A 15,708-nucleotide genomic window follows, 5' to 3' on the forward strand; every position below is an offset into this window, starting at 1 on the left:
TAGCTAGACAAATGCATCAAGGATTTAGTAACCAGGGTCCTCTCAGTCATTAACAGATTTAGCCTTACAGCAGCCCTTGAAGACTGGGATGGGGAACTGAAATGCAGAGAAATTAATGGCAAAATCTCATTGGATCAGATAGCTGCCTAAACAAGAATGAATACAGGTAAAATACATAAAAAGACCAGAAGTAGGGGCTGAACCAAGGTCTCCTCCTCCAGTCAGACTGTTCTACAGACTGGTGTTTAGGGCATTCTGGAAAGCAGAATACATAAATTTGAATCCCCTCAGGCTGACGAGGGCCTTGTGCCCAGGTCTCCCAATTCTTGGGTGAGTGTTATACTCACAAGTCATACACAGAAGGGTACTGTCACCACCAGCCTACCTGCAGAAATAGGAATAGGCTTCATAGTTTCCTAGTTTGTAGGGTCGGAAGGGACCTTGACAGATCATCAAGTCCGACCCCCTGCCATGGCAGGAAAGAGCACTGGGGTCAAACGACCCCAGCAAGGTGTTCATCCAGCCTCCTCTTAAAGACCCCCAGGGTAGGAGCCAGCACCACTTCTCTTGGAAGTTGGTTCCAGATCCTAGCCACCCTGACTGTGAAGTAGCGCTTCCTGATATCTAGTCTAGATCAGAAGTGATCGGAAGCACTGAATGTGCAGCCTCACTCAGGTACCTCATCTCCAGTGGAAGGGGCTTTCACACAAAACCCTGGGCTTATAGATTCCTACTGGCTACCTCTCAGCTCCACCAGACTGTCCAAATTTCCCCTTGCTGATGTCTACTTCTCCCTATTGTGCACATATGGTGCCTAACCCTGCCATCTGGATTGCAACTACATTCCATCGATCTCCATATTCCAAACCTAGCAGTTTGCCTATGGGTCCACTTAGGTGCATAACATTGAGATCATTCCTAAGCTTTTAGTCCATTGAGGATGAATATCCATTGGGTATGATCTCCGAGTGGACTCAACAGTGTACTGGATTTGGAGTATACCTGCCAACCAAAATGGGCAGGGCAGGCTCAGGCTAAGGTTCAGCCTGGCCAGAAACACCACTGGTACTGTGGCAGACAAGCGTAAAGTCTCCCCATTGGCTGTGCTGGGATCCTTGGCACCCAGGTCTGATCCAAGTTGGTTGTCTGCCTCAGGTATGGTGCCTAAGCTATTCCAAAGCTTAAATGTAGGTGTCTTTCTATAAGACCAAACTGGACTTTCCCTAAGTGGACATCCCCAGGTCACACAGGAAGCCTATGGCAGACCTAGGAACTCCAAGATCAGGTCCCAAGTCACAGTCCAGCAAATGACCTAGAGAATCACCTTATGCTCCCTGCAGTCTCCAAAAATATACTACTGGCAGAGACAGTATGCTAAGTTCAATGGGTCACTGATTTGTTTTATTATGGCAGGTCTTACACTGCATCCCTAAGTAGTCAAAGCAGCAAAGGTGAATTGATTATTCCTGCAGAAGCAAAGACAACTGTCCTTGACACTATTCTGGGTTACTCTCCTGTGAAAACTATTAAGGACATAGGTGTGGGAAAAAGCAGTGTTTTGTGCACAGGTACATAAAGGGCCTGAAGATCAAGTTTGGGAAAGGTAGTGACTATGGTAAATTTCAGCACACTTGATAGTAGCAAGGCAGATAGAAGGAGGAGGAGAAAGGGAAGCTCCTATTTTTCCTGACTTGGAACTAATTTATACAATATACACAGTGAGAGTTACAGGCTGTGTCTACACATTCATTAATGTGCTTTAGGTTATTCACATTAAATCTAGTACCTTTGGGTATTTTTACACATGTTCCTGATGTGGCACCAGGCACTTTTAATTGGTGAGTCATGCTAACTAAACGCACCCAGTGCCATGTCAGGAACACACATACATCAGCAATGAAGCAGCACACCTCTGTGCTGAGAAAATGGTGGCCATGCACTTTGAACTAAAGCACAAAGTGCACCACCACCATTTTCTCAGCATAGACGTGCTGCACTGCTGATGTATGTGACATCCAAGGCTGCCAGAGCATGTCAATTTATGTGCTCCAGCAGACTTAATTAATCGAGTCTACCCTGATGGACTGGATTTCCGGCACATCAGAGCAGGCTCCCCGCATGTGTGTAAGTGCCCTCCATTGTGAAATACTAGGAAAAGACGCATTAGCCTATTTTAATGCACATTAGCTAAAGAGCATGTTTTTTTGTAACACTTTAATGCACATTAAAATAAATTAATGCACATTAAATTGCACATGTAGACATGCCCAGTTTCAAGCAAAGATCACATTATCATTTTGGCCTTTCTGCATTTAGCAGTCTTCACAACCTTGTTTACAGCTGTGTGGTCTAGAAATTTTGAGATGGTATTTCACAGACCTGCAACAGCTGGCTTGAGGAAATTGTAAGGGATCTCTCAGCACAGATATCCCTGTGGTACACAACAGTCTGGGAATTCTGGTAGCAATATTGCAATTTTGAAACATATTTAGCCATGTTTGGAGGATATAGTGTTTATCTCCATAATACAGAAGTTTGCTTTATCTTCCCATTTATGGAAATTGATTTTTTTTTTTTTTTTTTTTTTTTTTTTTACATCTGATAGACAAATGCTCAAAGACTAATTTATTTATAGACAGGAGAAGTGTCCTGTCACAGCAACACCTGAACATCTCTAAATTTACAACAGGAATCAAATGCTTTTCCCAGTTACCAAATCAAACACACAAGAGACTATAGTAGTGTTCCATGACTTCTGATCCTATTTACAAGGCAGTTATGGACTGACAAAGAATGACTTTGATGAGGAAGGCTAATTTTTCTGTATTTTTGTGAAGAGCTTGGTCTAATAGTAGTCCAACAGTCTGACCAAACGTAAAATGCAATCCCTGGGGGAAGGACAGCTACTACGTAGTAGAAGCTGACTACAAACTTAGCATGCTGGCACTCTTGTTTGGTGTTGAAAGGACAACGGTCAAGAAGGCCATGGTGCAAGTGTCAGGCTTTGGCATCCCAATGGAATGAGTCATTATTTTTAACAACAGCCCCAATATAGTGAAAGAATTTGAACATGAGTGGGGATGCCCCAATTGCAATGGAACTATTGATAGAAAACACTTGTCCATTTTTCTGCCGGTAATGAAATGACAATGAGTCCAAGTATCACAAAGGCTATCATTCCATTGTGGTGTAATCTCTCCATTTTAGATGCATTCTTAAGCCACATGAATAATGTAATACATGAAAAACCATTGTCACAATGTTCACAGGGAAGCAGAACAGGGATTATCACACCTCATGCATATAGATGTACATTACGATTAGCCTTTGCTTACAGAGCCCATTTAATCTCCATCACTCCCAAGAGGATACTAACACATGGTATTTATTCAACGATGTCAGTTAACAGCATAGAAAGGTGAAGCTTCTGACTGGTATTTTAATTTAAAATTAGTTCAAGGTACAGTAGTCAAGTTTGTACTTCTGCTGTAATACCTCCATGGTAACACACACAAGCAAATCAAAACATCTTCTCTCAGAAAATCCTATTCTAATTTTTCACCCTTCTCAAATTATGCTAAGGAAATGTACTAACAGCATTTACCATTTACACAGATGGAAAAGAGAGAAGAACAACATACAAGATACAATAGTTCTCTTTAGGCTTACAGATATTCACCCTAAACTCTTCAGAAAAAAAACCCCAAACATACCTCTATTATTACTGTTTCATTCGTAGGTCCTGCAGCAGTTAAGGTCTCTGGTTGATTATATGGTCTCTGATAGTCAAACACTGTGCCCGAAAACTTGTATCGGCCAGGCCAGTCCACAGTCCAGTAGCCATTAAGATAATATTTTTTATATGGATTGCGAACAGAAATATAGGAAGTAGAGACATTCATTTCATGAACACGAATACTCTGAGCTCCTGTAGGAATAGTGACTACTATGTAATATTCTAGATAAAGATAAGAGAAAGAGAAAATAAGAACATCACCCTCACCTAAGCACACTTATGCATGTTTCACTGTGCCACAATTTAATCAAGATCGAAGGGCTTAGTCATGGGTAGTCAAGTTAGTTAAATGCCTACTTATCTGAAGGACTGGGGTGTTAGTAGACAAGTAAAAGGATAGGGGAATAAGGCGGGATACTATCACGTGTGCTGTAGAGCACATCCCGAATAGTTTGATCAGAAAGAAATTTGATTTGCAGGGGAACCCCTTATTTTTGCAAAACAAATTTAAAAAAATAATTGGACCAAGACAGATATAGTTTTCACACAATCCTTAAAATAGTTAAAACAATTATTAGTAGAATAAATAATCTATACACCCCACTGACAAAAACCCAAAATGAAGGCAGCCACTGATAAAATAGAAAACCAAATAAGAAAACTTGGAATAGTGAATAATATTCTTGTTCTCGCAATGATTTTAGACTTCCAATGGACTCTCTGTAGTAGGGCTTACTTAATATGAAGTGCTATTAATCTTCATAATACTCACGGTTTGTATAGTGCTGTTTGATGTACTGGCCCCTATAAATTTTGCAACTTGAGTTGTTTCCTTTGCATACCCCACAAGCATCTTTTACAGCATTAGAACCCAGGACATTATCACACCCAACTGCCTGCAAAATAAGGTACATTTTATTATGCAAAAGTATGAACAACACAAAATCAATGATAATTCTTCAAAAAGTGTACAGGGAAAAGTAAAGTATGAACTCTTCAATAGAACATCCTCTCTTATCTTTGAAGGAATTCACATCTATAATGGTAAGCACTAAGATTCAATGAAGATTGTTTAAAACATATCAGCTTCACCTAAAACCTAAATAAAGTTGCATCCCCCTCCAGAAGTGTTATGAGTCTCACAACCAGCCTGATCTTGAACATTTCCTTCAGGTGAAAATCATCTTTTCCTTCCTCTGGTAGGAGGGAGGTGCTCAGTAGCTCAAAGGATCAGGTCAATACACATATAGCAATCCACTGCTGCATGTAGGATTTATGGCCAATGTAAAAAAAGAGCACCTTTCTTTCACTGCACTTCTATCTAAGGATGAAGGCCTGCAGAGCATGTCTAGAGGTTCCTTAGTTACATTTGAATGTTCTTTGTTACATTAAAATGTTCTTTTGACCAAATATCAAATAAAAAAACCTCATCATCATGATCATCATAAAATCAGATATGCTACTAACATCTAGTAACCTATAATAAAACCAATATATTTTCAAAGGGTTTGCTCCTTTTAGCACCTGGGGGTAAGTGAAAGGCACCATCAATATTAAAGAGTAGATGGTGCATGTCTTATCCACTTTTGACTACTTGGTCTCAAACACAGGGCACTTATATACATGCAGAGAGGCTGCTCTAATGTGTTGTATTTACAGTGTGTTGGAGCAGACTCAGTTAATCAAGTCTGCTGGAGCGTGGTAATTACTGCACTCAAGCAGCCTCCAACATCACGTGTACCAGCATCCCTGCACTGAAAAATGGCAGTGGGGGCTCTTTAACTAAAGTTCATTTGATGAGCTTTAGTTAAAGCACCCCTGCCACCATTTTTCAGTGCAGGGGTGCTAATACACATGATGCTCCGGGTGTTTTAATTAGAGCGGCTAATTAAAGTGCTCCCGTTCTCTCCCCCCGCCCCTCTCCCCCTCCAGGAGCATGTCTATAGTTCCAAACTGAATGGGAATACATTCTCACCAATGTGACCAAAGGTTGCACAATCTCTCCCTACATAAAGGATGACTGAGAATAAATCACTGTCATTTACTTTGTTCTATTAGTAATCTAAGAATAACCAATATCTTAGTTATCTGCAAAACAGAAGTACCTTTGTTTCATTATTACCTCACAAGTCCCATCTATACACACATTAGGGCTATCCTCTGAACATGGTGTCCCATCTTTTACTTTGTTTGACAGAGAAAAGAAGAAATCGTACCCTTCAGCAATACAGTAGAGTTTACACAAATCTTGATCTAAAATGCAAAACAAAACAAACTACACATTAAAAGGAACATTGTTTTATTTGTCTTTATGACCACTGCTGTTTAAAAAAAAAAAACATATAAAAATGAAGATAAATAGTCAAGAGTTTTAAGCATGCCAGATATCTAACAAAAGCCATGTTTTTGGAAATGAAATAACAGAGCATTTTTATTTCCTTTTATTTTACTTACCATCAATTTTAAAATTAAGTAACTGATGGAGCTGCCAATCATTACATTTTTAAGATTACTGAACTATATTTTCAACAAGGACCAAGGATGGTACTTTTATTTGGTAGAAATAGGGCTTGTTTTAAGCAATACTTAATTTTGATTGGGTGTTCAATGAAATGAAGAAGCAAAGTCATGAAAATGTTTGTCACTGGTTGTGATATGTCACAGCACAGCTGATTGAGCTCCATGGTTTATGTCTGTTTCCAGCCTAGGAGGCTCCCAGCTTCATACATGCAGATAAATATACTTTAATTGCTTACTTCATTAACAGAATACTAATTGTAATTGTACCTTCCTTACTATTTGCTCTTTTAAATATGTGTGGAACTGGCATTAAAATTTTGCTGAAAGACTATCCTACTGGTATAAAGCTTCCCTAATGGATTACATTAATTACTTTATTAAGAAAAATCCTTGACATCTAAACAATTTTATTTTTTTAGAATCAGGAACAGTTTAGTTTAAATCACTCCATATCACAAGATCCTTTTTGCTCTCTTTCCTCTAAAAGAACACAAAATGGGTTTTCTCATGTCACTAAAAATAATTTCCTGCTTCCTAAAATCTATGGCTAGGGACAGAAATTACACATAAACCAGTGTAAGTGATTGGGAACTGGTTCAAATCTGTAAACACAACAGAAGTTCAGTGTACATAAGCCTCTTTTGAAATGGTTGAAAACATTTTAAGATAAACCTGGATGGATGTAGTATCAGACTTAACTGATTTAGGTTAAATCTCTTTATTGAACTTCTGTCCCAGATCCCCTCCAGATTCCAGTTAACTTTCAGCCCCCAGCATCCCAGGATGGTTTGCAACCCTCCCCAAAAACCCTCCCTTGCAGGGTGACTGGCCTAGCCTTGGCCCAAGCTGTTAGCTCTAACAGAACAGGGAGGTATGCTCTAAATACCCCCTGCTTCTGGCCTTAGTCACTGCAGGCATTTCCAGAATCAAAAGTCAGTGTTTGTTCACCTGCTTATTGGTTCAATCTACGCAGTTTAGACTAACTTGCAAAGATTGAATTGATTCAGCCTTGGGCTATTTGACCGTCTGTAATTAGCTTATGACACAATCTAATAAGACAGCAGGGACAGAACACAGTGATAAGCATGACATCTCTGATTCAACTATGTTGTTTTATTGAGTACACAATAAGCTGGGGAAGTGTGTTAATGAAGGGACAAGACATCAGGTACAGTCTGAAGGAACAAGACATTTAATGCGTGGAAAGTTACTATCTTTTGATAACTGAAGGTTGAACTTTCTGGTTACTCAATACTCATTATAAATGGAATTTTCATATTAATATGTCTGAATGATCTCATTTCAATATCAGCACACAGCATATACAACATCTGTCAGTATCATTTATGTTGTGGAAACTTGACACAGAGCAAAGTTTAATTCAGTTTTACAGATATAATGCAGAAGGAAGGACTGAAGTATGCCACTAAATTGATGTAGCTATGATTGTGTTGAAGCCATTAACTTATCGAAAGATTACACTTCATTTTGGTACACTCAACATTTGACCCTACTTTTATACATGGAAATGCATTGCTGCTTTTTTTGTAAAGTATCTTATCTGTACAAATGATGAAGAATTCTGGACTAAATTTTCTACTATAGTACTACCCTGCCATACATGAAAAAGAGACAGAGACAGAGAGAAAGTAAAAAAAGACTCAGTTTGATCTGTGTGAAATAAAGCATGCGTGAGATTTACCTCCCACTTGAGTGTAAGGTTTCCATTTGTAGTACCATCCCCTAAATTGCTTGCTATTAAATTCAGCACACTGGATGGCTCTGAAGTCAACGCTGTTTTTAGGACAGTTTTGACTGTTGCAAATCTTCATCACACGAGTAGAGCCCTCACAGAACTTTCCTCCATGGGATGGCCTGAAAAATTAATACAAATAATAATACCACAGAAAGCATCCCTTAACAGTTTAGATTAATATTATGCTTCCATTTTCAATATTATACTAATTTTAACTATAAAACTTTATTTGACAAAAAACCCAAAAAATTGCTCATTAACAAACATGTTTGTGTTTTCAATATACATATCCTCTTCAAAAGCTATTATAGGTGGCTGTAATATGTTGTTTTGCTGTTGTTTACTCACTTTGGTTTGTTTTTTATTGAAAGTTAAGTGTCTGCTGAAGACTGGACTACACATATAAGTTTGAACCTAGACACGTGTTAGAGCACTAAATTGTGCCAACTGTTCATATTCGTTGCATGTGTCTTTTCAGAAGGATGATCAAAATAACAAATGCTCAGGATAGAGGCCAGCTCATACTCCTTGAATGACTATAATAAACTTTAAGTGCATGTTAAATCTAAGTACTTTCTATGGCCCTTGATGCACTTTTGTATGGATTGCATGTTATTCTCACAGGTGCATTCCCCAAGGGCAGTCGTATGTAATTGCAGATCTGTGAGATTATACATAACTTAAATTCTACATATATTATCTCCTACTGAGTGCCATTTACAACTAATTCAAGAGGCTTTCTCCAACTACAAGACAAATTGTAGTATGCACTGATTGAATTAAAGCAGGTGTGGAATATCTGACTATTTAAAAATCTGTATAAAAATGTAACAGGAGCTTGTGCAAAATAAATATATCATAAAAGGGTGATGGGGAAGGGGAGAAAAGGAACATCTCTCTGATAAAAGTTGTTGCGACCCCCATTATACATGAGAGCTTAAAAAGATCTTGCATAACAAAACAGTAATACACGTCTTAAAATTTACATATTTAAATTGTGTTAGTGAATTAATGCTCGTGAAAGTAAAAGAGGGCCTGCATCACAAGGGCTGAGTTGCACATATTTTTCATCAGGGAACTCCCCTAAAGTAACATTGAGATTCTGAAAATCCAAGTTCTGCTACAGGTTATAGAGTGAAACTTGCTATAGTATTTACAGATATTATTTTATCTTTGTGTATAAATGTAATAAACATGGTTTGCAATAAAAGTCAGATAAATTAGAAGGGATTGGAGTGTTGTTGTATGATAGTCCAGGAAACATGAGGCAAGAGGTTTCTGTGATATCTTTTATTGGACTAACCGGAGTTGGGAGAGAAGTTTTACAAGCTTTCAGACACCTGAGGAAGGTCAGTGTATTCCCAAAAGCTTATCAGACTTCTTTCTCAACTATACAGTTGGTCCAATAAAAGATATCACAAAAACCCCTTGCCGCATATAAATGAAATAAAAAGACAGATTAAAATAGTAAAATAAAATACTATGCAATAGAAGAAACATCAGACAATGGCCCACAACTTAGCGCTGCCTACTGAAGACCTGCCCAAATACAATGTTTTCAGAAGATATCCAGGCCCAGAGTTTCCTAGAAATGTGACAAAAGCATATTTTACCAATCTGATGGGAAACCTAGGACAGGTTTTTTTTAATGGACTGTCCCAGAAAGACCAGGATGTATGTCACCTTGAGCACTGCAGTAGTCTGTCCTTCAGGGTATGAAAGCCTGGATGATGGTAATCAAACCCAAATCTGAAAGAAAGGATCACAGTCTTCTAACGAAATGGAGTTGATGAAAGGTGTCCATAGTCATCACTGCAGCCTGGAAACCCAAGTGCAGCAAAGGAACAAGGAACATGACAAGGATGTGAACCTGAGTGATAAGGGAAGCTAAGCCCCAACAAATGATAGCTGTCCCATCCTTATCACTTCCAAGTTGTGAAGTGTGCCAACTACCACAGGTGTCTGAATTCAGTTTAACTGGTTCATGAACATCCAATCCCCAGCTGCAGCCCAGCACTGGTAAGGACAGAGACTACAGCAGGCCTGGGCAGGAGGAAAAGGAGAGAGAGAGAGTTGTGTGTCATTACAATCTTACCCAGTGGCTTCAGATACCCACTGGACAGGAGGAGCAGCAAAATGGGGGACCCCACAGAACAAGTCCCAAAAGAACGATTAGCATCACCCATCACCATGCTCTGGGACTTCCAGAGAAAAATTAATTCAGAGTGGTCTCATGAATACCCACCGGGTCATGTAAATGTGTCAACTGTATCAAAGGCTGGTGAAAGATCTAGCAAGGGTACAGTTTTCCCTCACAATCCCTAACTGAAGATCAAACAATGCCACATGTGTAATCCCTGTACTACACTCAGGATGACAGCCAGAATGATGTGGGACCAGGAATCCTGTAGTGTCAGATGCACCTGTAGTTGTCAAGCAAGCATGCATTCAATGACCTTCACCAAAAAAGGGGAGACTGGAGGAGTGATAGTTGGTTGGGGAGTCAGCATCAAGACATGTTTTGTTTTTTTAAGTAAGGTCGAACAATCACAGATGTACGAACATCCAAAGGGAAGCACTAACAAGCACCACCAGAAGTGGTCCTGATCTCTCCCAGCTGGCTTTTATAAGCATGGGTCCAGTTCAAACAGCTACCCCATTCCCATGAACAGGTGACAACAATTAAAATTGATCCACATAAACCAGATGAGACTGAACTTCCCAAACCCCAAACTGATTCTGCAGCTAAACTGGTGGTCCCCGAGCTGGGCTAGATACAAGCAGCTTTGTTTGCAAAGCTAATGGCAAACTTGCCACAGCAGACTATAGATGACTTGCTTTCTGGGCAGAGACAACCTGGTTTAACCAGGACATTCACCACCCAGAACCATTTTGCTGTATGGCACTTTGCAGATGTAACTGCAATGGAGAAGAAAAACTTCTTCACTACCACCATTGACACAGCATTGTCCTTCAAAAATGAACTCTCCTGCAATTGGTCAGCTTCAACATGGATTGAGAGCTACCTGAGCTCTAACCACCTACCTCCCCTCCCCCCCCCCCCCCCCCCCCACTTCAGACAGCTTAGAGCCCTGCACAACAGAGGACTCTGTGCCATAGAAGAAATGGGAATGGCCACCTTAAATTAATGTCACTATATCTTCTGTTAGTGTCGAAACATCACTACTTGTTCCCATTAACCTGCTCTCTTCCACTTATGTTCCTCCAGCAGACTGTTCCTTTCTCCTAGCTTTCTTCCTCCTGTGTTCCTTCTACTCCTCCTCTTCCTTTTTTGCCTTCATTTCAGTAAGTTTACTTCCTTCTTTGCCTCCACACTGCCTGAACACCAGCAGGAAGAGTTTAAAAATCATAAATGTCCCCCTCAATCCTCCTCCTAGGTGTGGGATAGGAGGCTGGCCCAAACTGTACCCATCTTAAGAGGCTGGGACGGCTGGTTTCATGTCAATGAAACTGGAGTTTCTTTTTTGGGGACAGGTCTGGGCAAAATGTTCCGCTTCTCCATAGTAGACAAAGACTCCTGGAACAGCAGTGCACCCTTTCTTCAGGGGAGTCTCCTGCTAGTTGCCTCAACCTGCCCGGGTGCCACAGATAGCAATACAGAGTTTTTCTGGATTCCAGGGCAGTCCTGCAGACTGGGGCAAGTCCCCCTTCTCTTGTTGACATTCAGTCAGGAGAATATCAATCTTAGTTCAGAGATTGAAGAGTTGCTGGAAGCTCAACCTGGGCTAGTTCATCTTTGATACCAACCACCAACCCCCCCCCCACTGGCAAAAGTGGAAATGTTGTGCAGCCTCATTCTACTACTCCAGCCAGGCACCTACATTCTGTGGCATGGCTAGACACAGGACAGTGGCCCTCTTTCAAAGGCTGGAGGTCCCACTCTCCTGTGCATATGTGATTTGAGTCATTGAAGATCCTACCTATCATCCCAATAAAGGCTTCAGATTTGATAATGGAGTGGCTTGAGGCCTCCAAAAGCAGGGATGTCCAGGCCAACACATCTCTAATCAGGCGACTGATTATCAGCCCCACTCTGGCTGTGTCTGAAGCATACATTTGGGGATGCAACCTGAAGGCCAGATAGCATTGATTTATAAAGTAGACCCCTGTAGGTCCCCAAAACCTACAGGAGTCACCAGAACATCTGCCTGGCAATGGAATCTTGGGAGCAGGAATCACCAAGGTGGCTGGCTGAGCAGCTGATGCTGGTAGGAGGTATTCTGAACCAGCAGGGCAGCCGTCTGGGCCTGAAAATGCTGCAGCACAGCCACCAGTTCAGGTCCAGAAATCTGACCTGGTGACTGAATCATCCTACAGTGAGCCTTCCAGGTAATCTGATGGCTGCACAAGTTGTCATCATCCATCAGTCCAGCCATCCTAGTGGGTAGAGCTGGGAATGGGACAAAAGTAGGAGTCAGGAGCCAAATACCAAGCCAGGGTCAAGATCAGGGAATCAGAAGCCTAGTTACCAAATTCAGGGGACAATCCACATGGCAAAGTCCAAAAGCAGAGCCAAACTGGGCTCAGGAGCCAGGAAACAGATCTGCAGGGAAATCCAAAGCCAACAGCAGGTCAGGAACCAAGAAAGTCAGAGATATTGCTGGACAGGGGCTGCTCACAGACTGGAGAGCAGTAGGTTGTGCAGCAAGGCTCAGGTGTTGGAGGAACTGCTTAAAAGCATCCCCACAACCAATCAAAAGGAAGTTACTGGAGGGCAGCTAGCCTTGATTAGTTGTAACAGGGTTCACTCCACTTAACAAGGGCTGTAGGGTAGAAACCTGACTGCTTTGCTGAGTTGACCCAGGCTATAAGGCAGGAGGAGCCTTTCAGTATTAAATATGAATTCAGACAAGCTTAGTTTCTGTCAGTTTCTGCAACTCAGATTAAATGGAAGAACTTTCTTTTGACTTTCATTTAATATAAACGTGATTCAGTTATGCCACAGCTAAAATGTATTTTTTCCATTGATTACCATACTGTCAGCAGGTCACTTACCCTGGTTCCTTACCTATACCTGTCAGCTCTGGTTCAGGCTTTCAAAATAGTTTTATTTCTTTCAGAAAACCTTTGCAACCATAATTAAAAAAAATCAATCAAACCAGGATAAACAAAACAAAACAAAACAAACACCTGTTGTCTTCCTTCATACAATAAAAGGGGAGTTTTCTGGCTCTGTGCTTCTCCACAGCCTGTTCTCCCCTTCTAACACTCCCTTCATGAGTTCTTAAGCCTCCTGGTAGCTGCAGCTTCCTTAGCAGGTTTATCAGTTCCAGCTCTCCCAGCCAGGCAGATTATTATAGACTGACCAGCTGCAGCTGGGTTCCAGGCTCTTGAGAGTTGATTGTGTCCTTACACATACCTAAACAGAACTTTCAGAAGTACACTTGAACCTTCACCAGTTTTGTTGTTTGTGATTAAACCAGGTGCCATTTTTTCAGCAAAAAAAAATATTTGGGGAAAAAAAATAGTTTGAGAAGGCTGGAAATGCTTGCATATTCATGTTAAATATTTTGAATAGCTTGGTTGGAAACCAAAATGAAAAAAAAAAAAAGAAAAAAAAATCATAAATGCCCAAAGGAATGAGGTCAGCCGCCTGCCCAACACAAAACATTTGTGCTGTCCTAGGTGCCATTCACAAAACAACTGGAAAAGACACCATGTTGTTAACTTCCAAACACTATATATTTTTGTGGTTAAGCAACTCGCCCATACTCTCAGCCTGCTTCACAGTTTTGAATTTTGATCTACTACCTCTCATTATATTGCCCCAACCACCAGGCTACAGGAAATCCTCAGGACATCCCTAGCTATTTATTTCCAAATTTCCTTTGCTGTCATTTAAAAGGCTTGAACTTTTTTCAATTTGCCAAAAATCTGGAAAAAATCCAATTTCAGGTTGACTTGGCTAGTTCTAATTAACACAAATTAATTTACTTTAAATAATGAAGCCAGACATCTTCTCTTGTACTCCTTTCACAGACTTCCAAATCCCCATTGTATTAATTTATCTGACTTTGATTTGGTTAATACAGTACTGTTTAATATACCAGAACAAAAATGTTTGTAGTAGAGGTTAATATTTGAGTTATGGATTGTCAACATGCCATAAAAATGTTTAACAAAGACTACTCACAATTCTAAAAACATTACTAGAATCTATACCTGTTTTCTGCTCAATGTCATTAATAAATTAAGAAAGATTAGGTATAAACATATGTATATATTCACCTTGGATTAGTGCACTGTCGCTCTCTACGAGATATGCCTCCTCCACAGGTTCTAGAGCAAGGTGACCAACTGGACCAGTCTGACCAATGCCCATGGGTTGGCTTGGGTCCTTCATCACCATATTTGACACACTGTCCACCACGACACCACTACAACATTCAAGATTTGGGCATTAGGTTTGTTATGGTCACTGCTTGTAACTTCAACGCACAGACTATTTTTTATCGATTTAAAAAGGCTTACGAAGCTTCATATATGCTAAAGACAATATGAAGTAAATTCTGCCCTGGATGATGTCCTTTGCATCCCCACTGAAGTTACTAAAGAAGACACACTAGGAAAATGCCAGGGTACAATATGGTCTTTTATATAGATTTTATAAGCTTTTTTAAGGATATTTATATCAGCAATACTTAATATTCTAATTTATTTTCCAAGCCTACAAATGATTTGAAGCACTGCAAAATATAACAAGAATCACAGAAATCTCATGTAGGGATCTGACATACTGAGATAAAAATTTGAACACTTAACTTGTTCATAGTAAATTATTAGTTTTACTGGAAACATTTAATCATGAGGCATGACACCGCCTGTTAGAAAACCTTTTTTGTGAAACTCCCCTAAAATAAGAACATATCATTTTTTTCAGTTCAGTACCTTGTACTTACAAATCTATTTTTTCATGCTTTCATTCTACAACACCTAGGCTAGGGACAGACATTCAAAAAGCCAGAGCCTGAACTGATTGAATCTTTGCAGGTTAGTCTAAACTGCCTAGATTGAATCAGTTTGCAACTGTACAGATATCCCCTCTGGACTGAGGAAATGCAGGCACATGCCTGCAAGTTTGCTGATGACACTAAGATGTGGGGCAAGGTGGACACACTTGAAGGGAGAGAGAGGCTGCAACTAGATTTAGACAGACTACAAAAGTGGGCAGACAAGAATAGGATGGGGTTCAACGTAGACAAATGCAGGGTGCTGCACCTTGGGAGAAGGAATCCACAGCATACATACAGGATGGGGAGTTCCCTTCTTGAAAGCACAGAGGCAGAAAGGGATTTTGGAGTCCTTATTGACTCCAAGATGAATGTGAGCCGCCAATGCCAGACCGCAGCCAGCAAGGCTAGCCATACTTTGTCACGCGTCCAAAGATGTATCTCAAGCCAGTCCTGAGAGGTGATACTCCCCCTCTATGTGACTTTGGTCAGGCTGCAGTTGGAGTACTGCATCCAGTTCTGGGCGCCGCCCTTCAAAAGGGATGTGGCCAGCCTGGAGAGGGTTCAGAGGAGGGCCACCTGTTGGTGAGAGGGCAGCAGGACAGGCCCTACGAGGAGAGACTGAAGGACGTGAACCTGTTCGGCCTGAGTGAGAGGAGGCTGAGGGGAGACCTGGTGGCTGCCTACAAGCTCATCAGGGGGGATCAACAGCAAATAGGCAGAGC

At 40.7% G+C, this 15,708-nt stretch overlaps 1 protein-coding gene across 3 annotated transcripts in view; it reads right to left on the reverse strand.

Moving 5' to 3' along the window:
• Positions 1 to 15,708, reverse strand: part of ADAMTS16 (ADAM metallopeptidase with thrombospondin type 1 motif 16) — a 184,787-nt gene that overhangs the window by 71,095 nt on the left and 97,984 nt on the right. For all 3 annotated transcript variants that reach the window (XM_025205794.1, XM_025205792.1, XM_025205793.1), the window contains exons 12-16: positions 14,262 to 14,410; positions 7,959 to 8,131; positions 5,859 to 5,989; positions 4,509 to 4,632; positions 3,714 to 3,958 (exon numbers count right to left, since the gene is read on the reverse strand). In XM_025205794.1, the coding sequence (XP_025061579.1) occupies positions 3,714 to 3,958; positions 4,509 to 4,632; positions 5,859 to 5,989; positions 7,959 to 8,131; positions 14,262 to 14,410 (822 nt within the window). The remainder of the gene's footprint in view (positions 1 to 3,713; positions 3,959 to 4,508; positions 4,633 to 5,858; positions 5,990 to 7,958; positions 8,132 to 14,261; positions 14,411 to 15,708) is intronic.

This window comes from Alligator sinensis, unplaced genomic scaffold (assembly GCF_000455745.1).
Source record: "Alligator sinensis unplaced genomic scaffold, ASM45574v1 scaffold248_1, whole genome shotgun sequence".
Lineage (NCBI taxonomy): Eukaryota > Metazoa > Chordata > Crocodylia > Alligatoridae > Alligator > Alligator sinensis.